Source organism: Musca domestica, unplaced genomic scaffold, assembly GCF_030504385.1.
Source record: "Musca domestica strain aabys unplaced genomic scaffold, Musca_domestica.polishedcontigs.V.1.1 10, whole genome shotgun sequence".
Classification (NCBI taxonomy): Eukaryota; Metazoa; Arthropoda; class Insecta; order Diptera; family Muscidae; genus Musca; species Musca domestica.
The window spans coordinates 11,030,471-11,050,544 of record NW_026712115.1 but is presented as its reverse complement, the minus strand read 5'-3'; the positions used below and the strand labels follow the sequence as shown (position 1 = coordinate 11,050,544).

At 36.4% G+C, this 20,074-nt stretch overlaps 2 protein-coding genes across 5 annotated transcripts in view; one reads left to right on the top strand and one right to left on the bottom strand.

Moving 5' to 3' along the window:
• LOC101899822 (uncharacterized) overlaps window positions 1-20,074 on the bottom strand; it is a 109,637-nt gene that overhangs the window by 5,205 nt on the left and 84,358 nt on the right. For 2 of the 4 annotated variants that reach the window (XM_059126444.1, XM_059126445.1), the window contains 9 exons: window positions 12,597-12,694; window positions 11,562-12,532; window positions 10,843-11,382; window positions 10,211-10,651; window positions 9,725-10,146; window positions 5,507-5,654; window positions 5,214-5,430; window positions 4,940-5,154; window positions 4,678-4,841 (listed from right to left, as the gene is read on the bottom strand). In XM_059126444.1, the coding sequence (XP_058982427.1) occupies window positions 4,678-4,841; window positions 4,940-5,154; window positions 5,214-5,430; window positions 5,507-5,654; window positions 9,725-10,146; window positions 10,211-10,651; window positions 10,843-11,382; window positions 11,562-12,532; window positions 12,597-12,694 (3,216 nt within the window). Of the gene's footprint in view, window positions 1-2,629; window positions 3,074-4,677; window positions 4,842-4,939; window positions 5,155-5,213; window positions 5,431-5,506; window positions 5,655-9,724; window positions 10,147-10,210; window positions 10,652-10,842; window positions 11,383-11,561; window positions 12,533-12,596; window positions 12,695-20,074 lie in introns of all 4 variants that reach the window. The other 2 variants (XR_009342893.1, XM_059126446.1) reach the window with 2 other exon arrangements.
• On the top strand, window positions 18,807-19,716 carry LOC131804093 (uncharacterized). The gene is made up of 3 exons (XM_059126455.1): window positions 18,807-19,065; window positions 19,134-19,288; window positions 19,360-19,716. Exons 1-3 carry the CDS (start codon window positions 18,870-18,872, stop codon window positions 19,645-19,647), a joined length of 639 nt encoding a protein of 212 aa, XP_058982438.1. The 5' UTR covers window positions 18,807-18,869; the 3' UTR covers window positions 19,648-19,716.

Below are 20,074 nucleotides of genomic sequence, written 5' to 3'. Positions count from 1 at the left end.
TGAATCGTTTGATTTGAGTTATTTACGCAACATTTTATTATCTTTGATCTAAAATTTCCTGAACTCACAAGAATCAGATATTTTTGCAAGTTTACAATGTTTTGCGATACCCACTTCGTATGATTACAAATGTTTACTGTTTTTGGCCGTTCTAGAAACTAAGATTTCAATAAGTGAGTTTGGCAATGTTAAGCACAACTTTATAGCCGACGGAAACCATGATAGTTCTGTTGTAAAAATCGAGGGAGTCCAGTTTATGTTTAACAAGTGTAATTGTATAACCTGGCGTTTACACAAGACAAATTATCTTGAATCAGGGTTGTATTTTGCTACCACATACATACTGAGTTCTTCGGTTTCCTTACTGTCTATAATTTTACAACGACAGTAAATCGTAACAAATTGAAAAAGAACATAATAGCAAGAGTGGATCAAAGAAAAAATGGAGAGGTAAAATGTGTGGTTTAATGACAAAGGCAAGGCTGGAAGATTGATAGCGCAAATGGTAGGTACTTTTAACAGTTAAATGTCAAAATTGCATACTGTTGTCCCTGTTTGTTTACTTTTCGAACTGATCATTCATTCACATATGTAGTGTCAAATTTTCCATATGTAGAAGTTGTACACATCGTGTGATACATGGACGACATTTCAATTGGGAAATACATTAGTATAGTACATAGGTACTTTTTCGATCACAGCGAGCCTTATTTTCATCGAAAAATATAATTTAACAGTGTTGTTCATGATCAAAGTATAAGGTTCCCTTCCAGCTCAGCTGATTACCAAACCATCTGTCAATTTAATTTGAATTCGCTGCAACCAAAACAAACTTCAAAACTATGGTAGAATAATACTGGTAGTCGCATCGCAAAGCTGGTGGGACAATTTTTAAATTGAAATTTTTAAATTTCTAAAAATTTAAAGTCCAATTTTGGAATAGGTTACATGCAACAATAGCCTACATAAGGTCGGTCAAAATATGACAATTTGAGAATAAACTTATCAGTTTTTGCACAACTGATGTTTTGTCATTCTTTGAATTTCAAATCACAATTATGTTATTGACAATGAACTAGATAGGCCGATTTTCAATTTTATGTTTCAGTATGGAATTTTCTAATCAATTTGGCTGCAATTCAAGTAATAAAGTAATTTATAAAGATGAGAATATATAAAACGCTTTTTTGACTGGCTTCTTCGTAGATGAAAAAAGGAGTTTTAAGTTGACTTAGTTCGATTTTGACATTACGCTCCTTTGTTTTTTTTCGAAGAAGCCAGCCGTTGACTTAGGCCAGTCAAAAAAGCGTTTTATGTATTCTCATCTTTACCCTTCCTGCTGAGAATGTGCACTATAAGCCCACCTTTTGGTATGAGCTTCACATAAAGCTATCTTCTGTTTTTCCGTTTTTGGAAGTTTTCAGTTACAATTTTCAACTAAATTGAATGTTTGTACTCCATATAATGTACTCCAACAATGGTAGCTCTTGATTCTTAAGGTGCTTAAAATTTAAAACGCATTTTTGCTGGCTTAGAGCATAGGGCCAAAATCGAACTAAGTCAACCTAAAACTACTTTGTTCCTCTACGAAGAAGCCAGCCGCAGACTTAAGTCAGTCAAAAAAGCGTCGTATGTATTCCCACCTTAAGTCATTGTCTGGCTTCTTCGTAGAGGGACAAAGGTGTTTTAGGTTGAGTTAGTTCGATTTTGACCCTATGCTTTTTTGTTCTTTTTCGAAGAAGCTTGCCGATGACTTAAACCAGTCAAAAAAGCGTTTTATATATTTCCGCCTTTACAAGCTCAATAACAACATTCAACCGGACTGCAGTATATTTTGCCCTTATTCATATTTTTGATTCCAATATCGATACCTATAGTTCTCTATGCAAATTCTAACGAAAATTTAAAGGTTTACGTTTACGTATTTGTAATATAAATTTAATATATTTATATCCTTCGTGTTTCGAGATGGAGATTGTATTATCAAAATTATAAAATAAGTTTAAAAGAAGAATTAGTCAAGTTTATTGAGAAACACTATTATTTGTTAGTAAAAATTCTGAATGCGTTTGGTTAGAAACATTTAGAGTTTAATATTTAGTCAAGATAAAAATACAAAACAAAATAGCATAAAACAAATGCTGACTGCTTCGGAAATTAAAGAAAACTAAAATATTTAGGTATAAGGACAGATCGAGATGAGTAGGGCCAATGAATGGTACAGAGGATACATAAAGGGATAGAAGTGGATACATTAAACAAATAATATTAATAACCTAAAGTACAGATTGAAGGAAGACACCGAACGAATGTGTACTTTTGGAATATTATAGATTGTTTATACGGAACAAGACCGTCAGATTTCATTAATTATACATTAAATTAATAAAGTATCTTGGCAAAACGCGTAATTTCAAAACCCCAAGCAAATGACAATAAAAATCCAGTGTCTAGCTTTCAATCATAATTTAGGTTGTTAGTATGTAAAAAGTGTCGGTGTTCGTATTTTAGAGAGGATACATAAGATTAGAACAAGAATTGAAATGGTGTGCATTAAAACGATAGTAGTCACATGGAAAACATAATACAGGGATAACAAGGTTGATAGGTTTGAGTTTGTTTTAATTACCGATATTGAATAGCAGTAGTAGTAGTAAGAAGTTGTATCTATCACACACACACACACTGATATACACACCAATGCACTGACATGTCGAACATTTACTACGAAAGTTAACATACACATGTGTGCTGGAGGATCGAGAAAGGACTCATTGTATTTGGCAAGAAATACAAATCAATGGTAAATAGTCAAGATTGCGATTGGCTGTTAGTGATGTTTGGTTCACTGTTTGTTTGATTGATTGGATTTGATTGATCTCACAAATGTTGATTGCAGGACTTGTTGTGGTAGGAGGAGGCTATGGTGATATCTAGAGAGAGAATATGATTGATGTCTGAATGGGTGGTTGGAGGGAATTGTTGAAATCTATAGATCACTAGAAGGCTGGTAGTAGCGTTGATGTTGCCTCTGTTGATATATCCGCCATTCATCGGGTATTACATAAATGAGCTTTGAAAACAGCATTTGAATATGTTTTTGTCATTATCAATGTATTTACTAATGGTTTGTACAAATAATAATAGTATAATATAATATGTATGTATTTATAATTACATTATGAAATTGTATTGTATGTGATGATGCTACATAGGAGATTAAAAAACATATTTGAAAAACTTTTTTAACTTGGTAAAAACAATAAATAAGCGATTCGGCGGGCTGGGCGCATTAACGTAAAATTTCTCTCTGTGGTACTTGGTCAATCACATGGTAAAATAATATAGGTAGACGCATCGATACAGACTAGGAACTGTCAAGCCAATATTGGAATTGAAAATGTTAAATAAAAAATTATTTTAATTTGTAAAAATTGTTGAAACACGAGAAATATAATAATCTCCAAATTACATCGTATAAGAAACTTATATTTGAACGAACATTTAAATTTTTTGACATATCAATGTTCCCAAGTGTCGATGCATCTACCTGTATTCTTTTATAATGGTCAATCACAATAGATTTGGCGTTTGTTTTCAATAGTCAGTTTGCCAATTATCAAGGTTAACCAGGATAGGGATTTGAATCTTTAACTACGTTTATATACAAATTTTTTTATCCGGGATAAACCTGATAATTGGCCAATCACTATAAACTCGTGATTGGACACTTATGATGGTTAACCCGGATAATGATTTTTGGTACAAACGCGCTATTATAGTACTTAATTAAATAAATTCAGATGCGTACTTAACGCATTTTTATTAAAATTTTCATAAAAATCAAAAAAATTAACTTGTGTACGTAATTTTAACGTCGAACATCGTGGTTCAAACGCAATTTAGAACATGGCATGAATTAACAGTAAGTTTATAGTTTATCGGATTTAGTAAAACCCATGGTAGAAGAATCGAGCATCGACACAGCTGCTGGGACAATGAACTGTCAAACCAATTTTGAAATTGAAAATTGTTAATTTGAATTATGTAAATTCGTTAAAATGCAATATTGAAAAAATGCATATCATTAGAACCTCCGAATGGCATCGTAAAAGAAAACATGAAAAAAAAACATTTTAAAACTTTTGATATATCAATGTTCCCGAGCGTTGACGCATCTACCTTAATTCTTCTATCATAAAACCCTCATAAAGAAGTATAACCCGGAAAGAAGCTCTAATGTAAACATACTTTCAAATCATGGTAGAAGAATACAGGTAGCCGATTTTGGAATTAAAATGTTTGAATGAAATTTTATTCAAATTTTTAATATAATATAAAATAAAAAAATATAATAAAAAACAGCATTTTATAACAACCTCTGAATGACGTCGTATAGGAAAATATATAAAAATCTACGCATTTTTGAAAAAAAAACATTACAATTTTTGACATATCAGTGTTCATAAACAATGATGCATCTACCTGTATTCTTCTACCATGGTAAACCCTCATAAAGGAGGTTATCACGGAAAGAAGCTCTAATGTAAACATAATATAACATAACATTCAAATATGTTTTTAATCTCCAAACTCGTTACGATAATTATTAAATAATAATTTTCTATTTATGTTGGTATATACAAATGGCCTATGACACGCCTAGCCACCACTTACCTTATTCGATTTATTCTTTCGAGATGTCTTGTATATGGTGCAAGAGGCCTGAATCAGTGCTATAAAAACTAAAGCAGCAATAAGACCCAATACAATATACAGACGAACTTCAGACAACTCGAAGAATGATAATTTGACGTCATCGGAATCGGATATAGATTTGTCTGGAAAGCGATCACAAAATGGTTAAGCTCGAACATTTTCAAAACACACACACTTTATAAGAATTTTTAGAATTATAAATCAATGGAAAACAACTCACATTCCAGAGCTTTGAAATCCAAAAATTGTGGATCAACTGTTAATGAGCCAACTTTGCCGGAGGCAATCGTTTCTCTTAAGGCCATTTCGATTACTTCGCCATTCTTCATGGACTCTTCCAGGGGAATATTATTGGTTGTGACAGCATAACCCTTCTCATAGTCATCCTTATCGAACATGGCCTGTAATTTGGCAATCATCGAAGTAGCGCCATCTCTAAAAACCCAAAAATGTATTAAGAAATGAATTTTTTTTTTCGATAGAGTCATACTTACTTTTCAAAACCTAAAATATCTGTTTTATAGTAACCGGGTATGTTGTTCAGAACACCATTGAATGAATCTGAAATGGTGGCAGCCAAATTTTTGAATTCTACCGAACCGGGGGCTGGTGCTTCAAAGGATTCAGCCAGGTTCATTAATTTAACGCCGACAGCATAAACTAAACGATTGGGCTCTGGTGTAGTTGGGGCACTACCGGCATCTAATAATTCTGTTTCAAATAACAAAAATAAGACAATTAATTGTAAATAATTTGACAATTGCTAATGTCACTGATGTTTATTTACCTTTTCCGCAAGATTTGATGCAAACACGAGTCGGTGAAACAACTGGAATATTTTCATGTTTCCTTATTTTTTTGTTCACAGCATTGAAAGCACCACCCAAAACGGGGAAGAACAAATAGAGACAATGATCATCGGTAAAGGACAAATCCTGGAAATTAAAGGAAACACGATTTTTTCAACTCTGTATTGACATTTTATTTTGCTTAATCGGAACGTATTGAAATAGTGTACAGGGTTGCCCATATTCACAATTGACTTCTTCTGTTGAATGTAAATTTCAACTATTTCAGAGCGCTCGCGTGGCGTGTATTGGTTCATGGTAAAAATCTGCTTGGACTGACGCTTCAAACTCGGTATGTCATTAAGCGATGTCACATCTCTGTCAAAAGTTATGGTGTTGCCAAATGGGGCAACCTTGTATCATTTATTTAAATTTTACAAACTATCTGACCGTGCCCGATTTGAACTTTTTATGAGATATGTGATCATTTTTGAAAATTTTTGAAATATGATTGAGGTTTCTGATATAGTGGACAAAGGTGTTCCACTTTATCTAATACTGATTAAAATATTGGGATTTGCATAGTTAAAAAAAAGTGAGACATTTATTACCAATTTTATGGGAACAATTATAAATCAACCTTTTGTGGGGGAGGTACGTTAAGGAGTGACTCGATATATTCTATGTTTATACCAGATCTCTGGTTCATAGAATTATTTAGATATACAAAGTTTGAAGAGAATCGCTTACTTGTTTCGCATGTTAAATTTTGACCCTTTGCGGGGAGATACCAGAAGGGTAGGCCGATATCTGTCATCTTCACACCAGACTTTGTGTTGTGTGAAATTTTAAGAGAAACTGATGTTTATTTCTAATTTTATGAGAGATATAATAATTCAAAATTTGGACCCGTTGCACAGTGGTCGCTGCCATTGGCCAAAATTCAAAAAATGAAAATCAGATATTTATTGTCAAATGTGTACAAATGAACTCTTAAGGGTTTAAGCTTTTTAGAAAACATAATAATCTTGGCTTCATTCTAACGGGACACTTCGAAAATAGCATCAAAAAAGAGAAAATGTAGTTAGTTGCTTTTTTCAGTGGGATCAGAGAAAAAGTGTAGTAAAAATAGAACTGTATTACAAAATTAAATACATTTTAAAATTACAAATCTTGGCATTATTATTGAAAAGCAAGGTATTAGCTTATTTTTAGTGCAGTAATTTGTGTGTTTAGTATATGTGTATAATATAGAAGATGTGAGTGTTCTAAGTTGCCTTTAAGATTAATTTTGAAAATAAAATTGGATTTCAGTTAAAGTTTTAATTGTTTTCCCCCCTGAATCCTCCAATGTGATTTTTTTCACGCCATTAGTAATGGTCCTAAGATTCTAAAAGTGCTAATTTAACTTTCAAATTTTGTCAGATGTGTACGTTATGCTGAAGTGACTTCGCTGCAATTTTGTCAGTTCTATGGTGCTAGTGACATAGAATATGTTTTTGTTGTTAGGGATTGAAAAGGATGTAACTGAGGGGTGTTCAATAATGTTGCAAGCATTGTCCTCTGGGTATAATATTTATGTCGAAAAATTTAAGGCCTTTACACTGGAAACTGCTAAAGAGTTAACAAATTTATATCCATAGCACTATCTTCCAAGTTTCGACTAAATCATGCCCGAAAAAATTCTAGTGTTTCAACAAACACAGATCTTATTAACCGTCTTCTTCTGAGCTCTGACCCTTTTATAATGGGACAGCGAACGTTACCAAACAATAACCAGTAAAGAAAGTCTTAAAGTCGAGCGGGGCCGACTTCATGATACCCTACACCACTTTGCATATTTATAGTAGAGCGTCACATAACAAATAAAGGTTTTAATGGGGAATTTGTGAGAATTAAATCATACCAACAATGATTATAGTAATAATTAAAAGTCCAAAGGAAGTTATATATGGGAGGAATATCCTCCTCTGAATCGATTTCTATTAAATTTGTCGAGGCATTTGTGCCTTTTCAATTCGGGCTTGTATTATCCATTTGGTGTACAATTAACTTGAAATCGGATAGATATATATGAGAGCTATATCTAAATTTGATTTGGGCTAATATTACACGTTTGGTGCACAATAAGGAGGACAAAAATGACAAATCGGATGAACAATATATATGGGAGCTATATATATATCTGAACCGATTTCGATCAAATTTTGCATACCTATTTTCAGGTCCCATCTGGTCGTACGTATATTCCATGCTATTTGGGCTGATATTACATGTTTGGTGCACAATTTAAGGCAAATTGGATGAATATATATGGGACCTATACCTAAATTTTGACCGGTTATATCCAAGTTCAATAGGGCCTTAAGTCAAACTAATTATTTGTGCAAAATTTATCTTTGATTTAATTTTACATTAAATTGTTATTTTATTTTGTTTACAAAAAATAATCAAATTTGGACTTGATTTGTATGAAAAATGCTTCTATTTTTGGAGGTACCTTACAAGGGACTCTACTTGATGGCGGGCTGTTCCAAATAATTTTCAGTAAGATTATTTTTAGCTCCTTAGAACGTAAAATGTCAAATAACATTACAATCTGGTGTAGAAATGTGACAAGAATTGGGCAAATAACCCTTATTCGGGAGGTACGTTATATGGGGACCATGCCAAAACATGCATCGACCATATCCATTTTGTCACATTTTTTATATTTATCCCATCAAGGTACCATAACCAAAGATTCATATTGATATCTGCACTGAAAGTATTTTTAGCCGCTGTTCCCATACGACCTCAACCACTGTGCGTTGTGGGCGGGGTTACCAGATGGAGTGGTCTGGTATATTCCAACTTCACACCTGATCTTGTGACGATAGAAATATTGTGATGTGCAGAGTTTGAAAATGATCGGATGCTCATTTCTTTTATGACCTTCACGGTTATTGAAAATGTTGACTCCTTTGTGGGATAGTACCAGAAGGGGTGAACCGATATTTAAAATTCGAGTTTTATGAGAGCTATAATAATTTATAACCTATTTTGGAGGAGGTATTTTATGAAGTGGAACGATGTTGTCCATTTTCGCACCTGGCATAGCACTGATACTGGATTTGCAAATTGTGCACAAAATCTAAGGATCCTTTCTTGTTCTATACGGTAAATTATTTTCTGTGCAAATGTTGACTTTTAGTGGGGGAGGTATCAGAAGGAGTGCTCCGATATTACCCATCTTCGAACTACATTCAAGTTTGACAATAATATTACGATGTACCAAGTTTGAATCAAATCGGATACTCCCTTCGAGAGTCCGGACAGACGGACAACCTTACATCGACTCCAAATGACCTGAAACGTATTTTGTCCAAAGAGACCTAGGGTCTAAGACCGTTGTTTCGACAAATGATATATACCCTCTGTTGTCATAAGGCTGAGTATAAAAAATGGTTTCTGATCTGACGGTGCCCGTCTGTCTGTTGTAATCTTAATATCTTTCGAACAAATCCATAGATAGGTTAAGTTCGAAGATGGGTGCACATTCTGTGAACCCCCATATAACAGCATTGACCTATCAAAGATATTCTAAATGTTTTAGCCATATTTCCGGCCCAAATTGTCTGTAGTTCAGCTTTTAAGGAAATAAAGCCCTTGGTAAAATATTGCCTGTGCGGTTTGTGACATTCATATCAAATTCCAACATTCCAGGTATAGTCGGTCTCCTCATATGCATATTTATTACATTTAAGAACTTTTTCCACACAATTATATTCATCACAGGCAAACCTAGGTACGAAATTTCAAATTGCTATCACTCAATACCAACTCAAAGATATTTAGTACTTTTTATTGTTTTTCGTTTTTTTCATGTCCCAATCTTCACAATCCCAACCATACCCTCACACCAAATTCCTCAATATTTTGAAATTGGCCAACCCACATACAAAAATCAGGATTTCTAGCTTTAACCGACTGCTCAATAACATTGGCATATGGCTTTGAACAATAGGCTATTTTTTGTATCCTTCTGGCTCGAATTTTCAAAATTGTACTCCATTGCACCAAAAGCGATCCTTATGCCAAATTCCACGATTGTAGTCATAGTCGTTTCGTCTGGGCGTGCATAAATCAGTCACTACTCTCATTAATTATGCTGAGATATACTGAGAATGTTAAATTTTCCAATAATTGGTAGCTTCATACACCCCCAACCCCCTTACCTGAGCATCATTGCTAATTCTTTTGCGGGTAAATTCCAAAATGGTAACACCCTTCTCTATGCGACCCTCGGCATTGTAAAGATCCTGACGGTCGTCCAGCTTAGGAGAAGAATAACCATTAATCCAGGTGTCCATGAGGAAGGGGCGTCCATTGCGATCAACCCAACCAATTATGGAATCCGTTTGAGACATCTTCTCATCGTTACTGAATCCAATGCCAGTCCAGGTCTGGGTGTTTGAAGTTTCAATGTGCCAACGCATTTCGTCACCGCGACCAATCGTCTCCCACGAGACATAGTATTCGCACGTGTGATTCTGAGGTGAACAACTTGCAGGATATTTCCAGTGGCCAAAGCAATCGTTGTCCAAAACATTGGCCGATTCATCGGGCATACCATCGACTGTTTTGGGTTTTTCTTTTTCTAAAATAACATTTTTTCGTTAATTACAGCTTCGGGCAATTTAAATAGTTTCAGCGAAACTTACCGAAGAAATTGATTAGGGCAACACCCCGCTGCATGTTGTGGCCATGGTATTTCAATTCATCCGGATAATAGAACTCTTTCATGGCGGCCATATCGGTTTCCATGCCAGAGGCTGGTATGTGAACATAGTTGTTCAATTCCTGACCCTTGGCCCAAATGACATGGGTCAAAGTATCGGTCAAGGAGTGATCTGTGGGCTCGCTGGCTGTAAGTTTCTTGCGGAATATAATCGTTGTGACACCATCCTTTTCGTAGCCTGTGGCCAGAGTCAGATCCTGTTTGCCGCCAAACACTTCATCAAGTTTTGGAGTCGATCTGTCTCTGCTGTAGTAGTCGCCCACACGACTGGCCATGCCTCGAGCAGTGCCGATGATCACATCGGTGCAGTCCATGGGATTGAAATCGTGACGAGGTGTGTAGGGATTCAGTTTGTACTTGGCATCTGGAAAAGGAAGAAGAATAACAACAATCTTTTAATACCAAGTGAAAATATTGGTATTTTGCGAGGGTGTCACAGCGTTCGGTTGGGGGTTAGTTCGTGGATGTGTGACAACTCCGAGAATTTGTAGGAGTTTTCACGAGCGAAGCAATGTGTTATGTGTGTGTGTTAGTGTTCGATGAATGAAAATATACCTGGGTTTTTCTTTTGTGGTGCAACATTTTGTTTGATAGGTGCAGACTTGGGTTCGGGCTCAGCAGAGGGTTCCTGTTCGGGTTTGGAGAATGGCTTCGGTTTTGGTCTGCCATTTGATCTGGGCTCGGGTTCAGATGTAGGTTCTGGTTCCGACTTTGGCTCTGGTTCAGATGAGGGTTCCGGTTCTGACTTTGGCTCTGGCTCAGATGAAGGTTCGGGCTCTGATTTGGGCTCGGGTTCAGATGATGGTTCCGGCTCAGATTTGGGTTCAGGCTCCGACGATGGTTCCGGCTCAGATTTGGGTTCAGGCTCCGATGATGGTTCCGGCTCTGATTTTGGTTCTGGTTCGGATGATGGTTCAGGTTCCGATTGAGGTTCTGGTTCTGAAGTTGGCTCCGGTTCCGATTTTGGTTCCGGTTCAGAGGATGGTTCTGGTTCCGGTTCCGATTTTGGTTCAGGTTCCGAGGTGGGTTCCGGTTCGGATTTTGGTTCAGGTTCAGATGTGGGTTCGGGATGTGACTGTGGCTCATATTGTGTATCTGTTCAATATTTGTTCAGAATTATTAAGAGGGAGAGAGAGAAAGCGTTTTCAGAGTATGTGCAAATTGTAAGCAAAGGTGCAGCGGTGCAATACTGTGCAATGTAATGTATTCTAAGCACTGTATTGTATTGAGGAAAATTGAGACGGGAAAAAGAAAACAAAACTGATTGCACTTACCTGGTACATCGCGTCTACGGCGTCTTGCATCATCTTCAAAATGAGTTTCACGTTTAGATTTTGTGGCGGACGAAGGTTCTGGTTCAGATTGAGGTTCGGGTTCTGAAGTAGGCTCTGGTTCAGATTGGGGTTCTGGTTCTGATTTTGGTTCAGGCTCTGACTTTGGTTCAGGTTCCGAAGATGGTTCTGGCTCTGATTTGGGTTCGGGCTCCGAAGAAGGCTCGGGTTCTGACTTGGGTTCAGGTTCGGAGGCGGGCTCTGGTTCTGATTTTGGTTCCGGCTCAGAGGATGGTTCGGGTTCCGACTTGGGTTCGGGCTCTGATGATGGTTCGGGTTCAGATTTTGGTTCAGGTTCTGCAGAAGCTGAACCGGAACCGGAACTTTCAATGGTTGTGGTCAAATCCCCAATATCTCTAATCAGGGGGAAATTCTTACATTCCTTTGTCGAAGATCGTGGTCTCCAGCCAACACCAACCCATGTTGTACTGTTCACTTTCAGTACAATTTCAATTTCTTTTTGCTCTTCCATCAGACGCCAGTACATCTGATAGTCAGGCGACAGTTGTTTCATCGAGTAGGCAGACAGGTCCATTTCCGTGGTTTTGTAGGGCGATCTCTTGTTACAGCTGGGTCCGAACCAACCGAAATTACAGAAACATTGCTTACGTGGCAAAGTTGTTCCCTGAATGTCAATACATTTCCCTTGGATGCCACAATCGGCATTGCTGGTACACTCGTCCTTGTATTGGCACTGGGGTCCATAGAAACCCTTTTCGCATTTGCAGCGAGAGGGGAAATATTTGCCATTACCTGAGCAAGTTTCCCTAAAATCTTTACGAGTAAGAATATCAATATCGGCACAGGACCAGAAGAGATAGTCCGTTGACCATTCCACAGCTTGTCGTAGCAGACGTATGGAACAGTTGCGACACTCCATATCAGCGGGCAGTGACACTTCATGGCTTTGGGCACTAAAACAAAATTGTAATAATAAAGGAAATCTTCTCTATCGGCCATTGTCGGAGGGGTACTTACGTGGAATCGTGTTTTAGAAAACCACTACTATCACCTTGCGGAGTCAGCTCAATCATTGGCCTCTCAAAGTTATCCAATAGTTGTAGGCGATAGCCACCCTGCAAGTAATAAAAAGGGAGTACTCGTTACTAAAACTCTTCTCACTGATGGCTCTTTCAAACGCATTGTAACAGGCGATACCATGTAAACATTCCCCTGACATGCTCACATCTAATTAGACTACTTAAGTTTGAAAATTTTTAATTTTGTTAGCATGCCAGCTTAAGTTTTAATGAACTTCAACGAGCGACTAAAAATCTTCAAGTCTATGAAAATAATGTTATGTTGTCGTCGACCTCCATTTACGGCAAAATGTAACGTCTAGAATGCCAAAAACCCCATTTTCAGGCAGTACCTCAATTAATGAGCTTGCACTCAGTGTTTACTGCCCTACACCAAGACACCACCCAATCTGCCATCATCGTGGTACTGATTTTTGCTTTTTGCAGAAGAGAAGGCGATATGTGGTAAGGTTTTAAAACCACCAACAACAGTTTTGCAACGGCCACACACACTCTGACGCTAGAACTTCGGATGGCGGAAGAGGAAAGCCGTTACCAAAATAATGAATGTTAAAACAATGAGTCTGTGTCATAATCAGCAGCATGAAATTAGCGAAGCAATCTTGGGATAAAGGGTGTTACAAATACGATGCAAAATTAACTGCAATGTTTTGCCATGCGACGAAAGTTTAAAAATGTTTTCAAAGTTAATTTTCAATGGAAACAAGGTATGCGAAAAAGAAATGGGGAAACGACGAAAGTCAGGCGGGTCGATACCCTAAATAGCTCTGCGTATTTAGAAGTGGTGTGCGCATCTGCAGTCCAAGATTCATATAGCTGGGAAATCGTTGAAAAATCATTTATGACAATTTTTTTTAGTAAAGGCAGAGAACGATATTTTTGATTTTCGCAACTGACCTTAGTTTGATGCAAAGCCCGAATCGTTCGTATTCGAATGTATTCGTGTTAATTTGAGTTTATATAAAAGTTTTGATAGTTCTCGTTCATTTCCGAAAACCTTTGATATGCCAGTGTTTTTTATAACCATAATTTTGTTAATTTTTATACCCTACACCACAAGTTGATCAGGGTATTATGTCTTTGTGCATTTGTTTGTAACAGACAAAACGAAACGAGATAGACCCATATTTCCATTTGATCTGAATAGAATCACATTCTGAGTCGATTTATGCATGTCCGTCAGTCCATGTATTTTTGTGAACAAAGTACAGTTCGCATTTATTACCCGATCCTAATGAAATTTCGCACAAATCATTTGTTTGGCCTAAGGACGAACCCTCCCATATATATCTTCGTCCGATTTGCCTTTTATTGTGCACCAAACGTGTAATATCAGCCCGAATAGTATGGAATTTTTCACATACGATCAGATTGGACCTGAAAATAAGTATGCCAAATATCCATATGCCATATATATCAAATGGGCAATACAAGTCGGAATTTAAAAGATACAAATGCCTTTAATCATAGCGTGTATGATTGAATTCTACCATAAAAACTTTTAATTGTTATGCGGAGCTCTACTAAATTAGCAAAGTGGTGTAGGGTAAGATAAAGTCGGCCCCGCCCGACTTTAGGACTTTCTTTACTGGTTTATTTAAATTCTTAGGAGTTGTGCTGTTTGTGGCAACCCAAATGAGTTTGAATTTTATCAAAAAAAAATTGAACAAGTAAAAAAGCAGTAAGTTCGGTCGGGCCGATCTTTGAATACCCTCCACCTTTTGGAATTAATTTGGCAATTTTCAAAAAAATAAAATCCGTTAAAAATTCTGTTAATGTAGCCGTATATTAGGGTATGTACGACAACGTGGACCTGCATAGGTAAGTTTTCTCATAAGTCATTAGAATATACAAATGCGAAACTCAAAAAAAAAAAAAAAAAAAAATGGGGAATAATGTCGCTCAAATCATCAAAATACCGAATATCGGGGGTACCGTTATATGGTGGCTATACGAAGACGTGGACATGCACAGACAATTTTCTGTCATAGGCTGTAGTATCCATTATGAACTTCAAACACCAAATTTGAAACAATTCCGGTGAACAATGTCGCTAAAATCATCAAAATACCGAATATCGGGAGATACCGTAATATGGGGGCTATACGAAGACGTGGACCTCCACAAACAATTTTCTGTCATTGGCTGCAGTATACCTTACGAACTTCAAATACCAAATTTGAAACATTTCCGGTGAATAACGTCGATTAAATATATCCCATCTTCTCACCACATAACGTGTGTGTGAAATTTGAAGAGAATCGGATGTTTATTTTGCGTTCTATAACCCATTGGCGGGAAGTGCCGGATGTAGTAGTTCCTTTCAAACTCGACACATCGTAATATTTTAATTTTTTATTTGAAAGGAATTTGATGCTTATATCGCGTTTTATCAGGTACCAGAAGGAGTGAAAATATTGAGATGTACGAAATTTAAAGGTCATACCAAAACGGGAACCTCTATAGACAATTTTATACTTCAAGGATTGTCATCTACTTAATCTTCTTAAATATCAAATTTGAAACAATTTCGTGGGTAAATGTGACTAGGATTATCAAAATAACGAATATTGGTGGATATCGTTATATGTGCGCTATAGGAAAACCTGCTAGCTAGAACCTATTACGAACTACAAATACCAATTTTTAGATAAATCCGAGGAAAAATATCGAATATCGGGAGGTACCGTTATATGGGAACTATACAAAAACGTGGACCTATACATACAATGTCGAGCCACCGGAGAACCTGTGCTAAAAATACCATTTTTAGACAAATCCGTGAAAAAATGTGTCGAAAATGATTAAAATACCGAATATCGAAAGGTACCGTTATATGGCGACCATACTAAAATGTTGACTGATATATCTCATTTCCAATAATAACCATCCTAGACACAATACAGATTGTTCTTCCAAGTTTTGAATCTCTACGTCAAACAATGTGGGCTGTACCGTGATTTCCAAAGATAGACGGACATAGTTAAATCGACTTAGAACTTTATGCTGACTAAGAATATATATATACAATATGGGGTCTATGACGAATATTTAGGGATGTTACAAGCGGAACGACAAAGGTAATGTACCCTCCTTTTCAATGTGTAGGGTATAAAAAAATATGTTAATTACGTTTTGTTATAGACATCTAACTGAAAGAGCCAATCAGAACTCATTCTTTCTATTTAGTAGAAGTGCTGATTCCACTGCTCTTGCTGAGAGTTTGGTAAGTACTTATGTTCTATGACATATGCATCTTAAAAAAATCTTAAGAATACTATTCCATAAGTAGTTACCAATACCTAATTGTACTTTAAAAGCTCATTATTTGGTAGACTTTAAATTTAATCACTGCCGTTTAACAAATGCAATTCGTGGATTTTTCCTTGGGTGTAGTTACAGTTTGTGATTTGTTGGTTGTAGTTGTTCGTTCCCATTGTATTCAATTTCCATAATTTTTGTTGATTTTTTCCAACTCGATAAACAACAAATTGTTGTTGGAGGATGTGTCACATCATCGTTTTTCATATAAATCTTCCATTGTGTCTATTATCGTCAGCAAAAAATCATCTATTATCAGTCTCAGTCTCACATTGTAATTTTATTAATTTGATCGTGGGCGCTACCATTTGGAGATGTCATTTCGCGGCGCTTTACAAATTCGGAACTAAGTGGGGAAAATATCCCATGAAAAACTCTAAATGAACTAGGGATGGAGATTGGCTAACGTTAGAAGAGACAATACTATATTTAAAATTACCCGGTCATACAAGTGAAAAGGGATATGCTTGAATATTCGAAATACTGTCAGGATATGAAGTTATCTGTATTCCCAAACAAAAATATTCAGAGATTTAAAGCAAAGAAAATAGGCCGTTTTGAGTGTACGTATGTCAGATAAAATGGATGTATATTACATACGACCTTTAAGTTTGTTTCCCACTCAAGAAATATGTTCAAATGTCTCAGTAGATTTTGCCGACAGATCTATGCCTTCGTATTTTACTTAATTTTGGACCCAATTGAGAGTTATAATTATTTAAAATTTTGAACTTTAGTAGGGGAGGTAATGGAAGTATGGACCGATATTGTCGCAGCTAATCTAAGTTGAATACAGATATTGCGATATGCAAAGATATGTGTCAGGAGGTACAAGAGAAAGTGAACCGATATATCCCATCTTTACGTTAAGAAAATGTTATATATACAGGGTGAGATGAAAAAACTGCAATCAATTTCAGACAACTGCCATTTTTAAGTCACTCGTTCGACAGCTGTTAAAATTATTCCAGTGACAGCTCATTATATTGTTTATGAGCGTATTAAAGCATTTTGGTGAGAATTTTCCAGAAATAAAGTTATTGGTGATGGAATTCAGGCGTGAATTTCTTTATATTTAGCTGGAAAACCACAAATGGCTATCGTTAGAGAACTCCATCATTTAAATGTGAATAAATCTTTGTGTGTCTCGTGCCATCGCTCGTTACCGTGATACTGGTAGCGTAGACCGACGTCAAGGAAGTGGACGGAAGAAAACAGCAACATCAGCAGAAACGGTTCGAAAAGTAAAGAAGCGATTTGATCGAAACCCGCGTCGCAGTGACCGAAAAATGGCTCGTGAGTTGAACATATCGCAATATTCCACTCGGCAAATATTGAAAAATGAGCTCGGGATAAAGCCATTGAAATTGCAAGAACTTACACCGCAACAGAAAGAAAAAGCTTCGCTTGGCCGAAAGTGGTGACCTGCCGAACTTGGTTTTCTCCGATGAGAAATCATTCGTTGTCCAGCAGTTTGTAAACAAACAAAATGCTCGTGTTTACTTGTCAAAGAGATCAGCTTCGGTTGGCCACCAGAACTAAAGTGCCGGCCATGGTGATGGTGTGGGCCGCCATAACAGCAGATGGTCGCTCTCCGCTCGTATTAATCAGAATAAATGCCGAATATTAAGCGAAAATATTCTGAAGGGTGTATTAAAGCCTTGGGCACGCAAACATTTTGGCCGCAGACCTTGGATATTCCAACAGGACTTAGCGCTACCCAAGAATGGTTGCAAAATGAATGGTTCATTTCCAGCGCACAATGGCCACTAAAATCTCCGGATACCAAACTGTTGGACTATTGTGTCTGGAGTATTTTGGAAAGCAAGGTTGGCACTAAAAAATACCAAAGTGTCGATTAACTCAGGGGTGCGCTTCGCCGGGAATGGGCCAAAATACAGCAGAGCAACATTCGGGCAGTGTGTGACGGTTTCATTGGCCGTTTGATGGCCATAATTTGAACAAATCTAAACTCTTTCTTAAATTTGATGCTATTTCCGAAATTTTTTGCTTTCATTCAATAAAATTAAAAAAAAATAAATAAATATTATGGCGCTTGACTTTGTTGCAGTTTTTTTATCCCACCATGTATTGATAAGTTTGATGAATATCGGCAACATATTTCAGATTTCATTAGAGTTATCGGTATCAAGTGTTGGTCCTTTTTTAAAGTTGCTATCAGACGATAAGGGTTTTACATATGCAGTGTCAAATTTTCCATACATAAAAGTTATACACGTCATGTGATACATGGACAGTATTTCAGTTGTGAAATACATGAGTAAAGTACATATGTACCTTTTCGATAATATCGAGTCCTATTTTCGTCCAAACAATATAATTTAATCAAAAGTGTTGTTTTTTATCGTGGATTAAAAAAAATTGCGGTAAAAAGTATTTTAAGTATTTTAATTTTTTAGAAAATACAATAAAATCACATTTGAACCAAAAGAACAAAAAAAAAAAAAAAAACATATGGAAATGTGTATAAGTTATATGGAAAATGGTAATTTGCTCCTTCTAAGTTGAATAGAAATATCTATTAACGTCGTTCAATAACGGACATACGAATTTAAAAACAATGTCAAGCTTAAATACAAGGAATTCCATCCAGAATAACTATCAACTTCACCAGCTGACTTACGATCTTAAATGATCAGAGTTTCACAGACAGCCAACAAAGGCGGTAAAAACTAGACGCAAAAAAAACTAGACTAAAGCAAGACGTAGTATACACAAAAAGGCGACTCATGGCGACATTTGCTTTCGAATAGATGCACTTGCATCTCCGGCAATAATTTAATTTTCATTGACATTCTATTTCAGTGTCGAGCGAGATAAGTTGTTAGAGTCGGATATTTTAGACTTATATCAACACTCAAATCGAAAAATGCAGTGCATTCGTGTGACAACTCCTTTGACATGGCTACTAAGTGTTTTTGCGATAATAATAGGCTTCTCGAACATAGCTGCTGGACTTGAATGCTATACCTGCAAGGGTATTAACTGTCAAAGACCATCGAAGGTCAATGAGACAACCGTCTGTGCCAACAAATGGGATGAGTGTGTTACCATCTTCAGTGGATGTAAGAATGATTTTATTAAATACTTTTTTTTTTGAAATTTAAATAAGAAAAGGAATAAAATTTGGCAGTGAGCGTAATTGAGAGAGGTTGTTTCACATCCATTCCCGAGGAACATCTTAAGAGATGTACCGATGGGCCGATCAGTAAAGAATGCCACATGTGCTTTGGAAATCTCTGCAATAATCGGGGAGCAGCCACGTGTATACATTGCAGTGCAAAGAACGTAAGATAGGACCCACATTTCAGAATCTCTCCTCCTCTAAAGAGAAACAATTCTTTGTTTCCTTTTTTTAGAACAAAGAATGCCTGGAATACCACTGCCCAGTGCCAGAAGGAGACAACACCTATTGTTATTATCGTTCTCTTGCTAATGGTCGCAGCGAAAGCGGTTGTTTGGCACGCCTCGAGGACCAACTTAAATGTCAACAAGACAACCAATGTGAAATGTGTCTTTCCACCCCGGACAGAGCTTGTAATGGAGGAATGATACCATCAACGTCCAGTGGGGCTAATCAAATTTTTGCAAATAGTTTGTTTATTATTGTTATATTTGCTCTATGTAGTTTATTTACAAAATTGTAAATTATACAAATTGAATACGATTTTGATTGAGAGGGTGTGTAATAGTAATAGAAATGAACATTGTTAAAAGGTTTATTCATTTTCAAAACGAGATATAACAAGCAAAAAAGGAGTGAGCTCAGCCGGGCTGAACGTTGAATACCCATCACCATTTAGAAAAAGTTTGCCAATTTTCCAAAAAAAAAAAAAAAAAAAAAAAAATCGTTGAAAAATGCTACCAAAATCATAAAAATACCGAAATTGGAAGTTACAGTTATATTGTGCCCATTCGAAGACGTGGACCTGTAAATGCTAATTTCGTCATAGGCCATTACCATATTCAAATATGAAATGTTAAACAATTTCGGTGAATTATGACGCTAAAATCATCACAATATCGAATATAGGGATCTAGCGATATGTGGGGGCTATCCGAATTTTCAGTTAC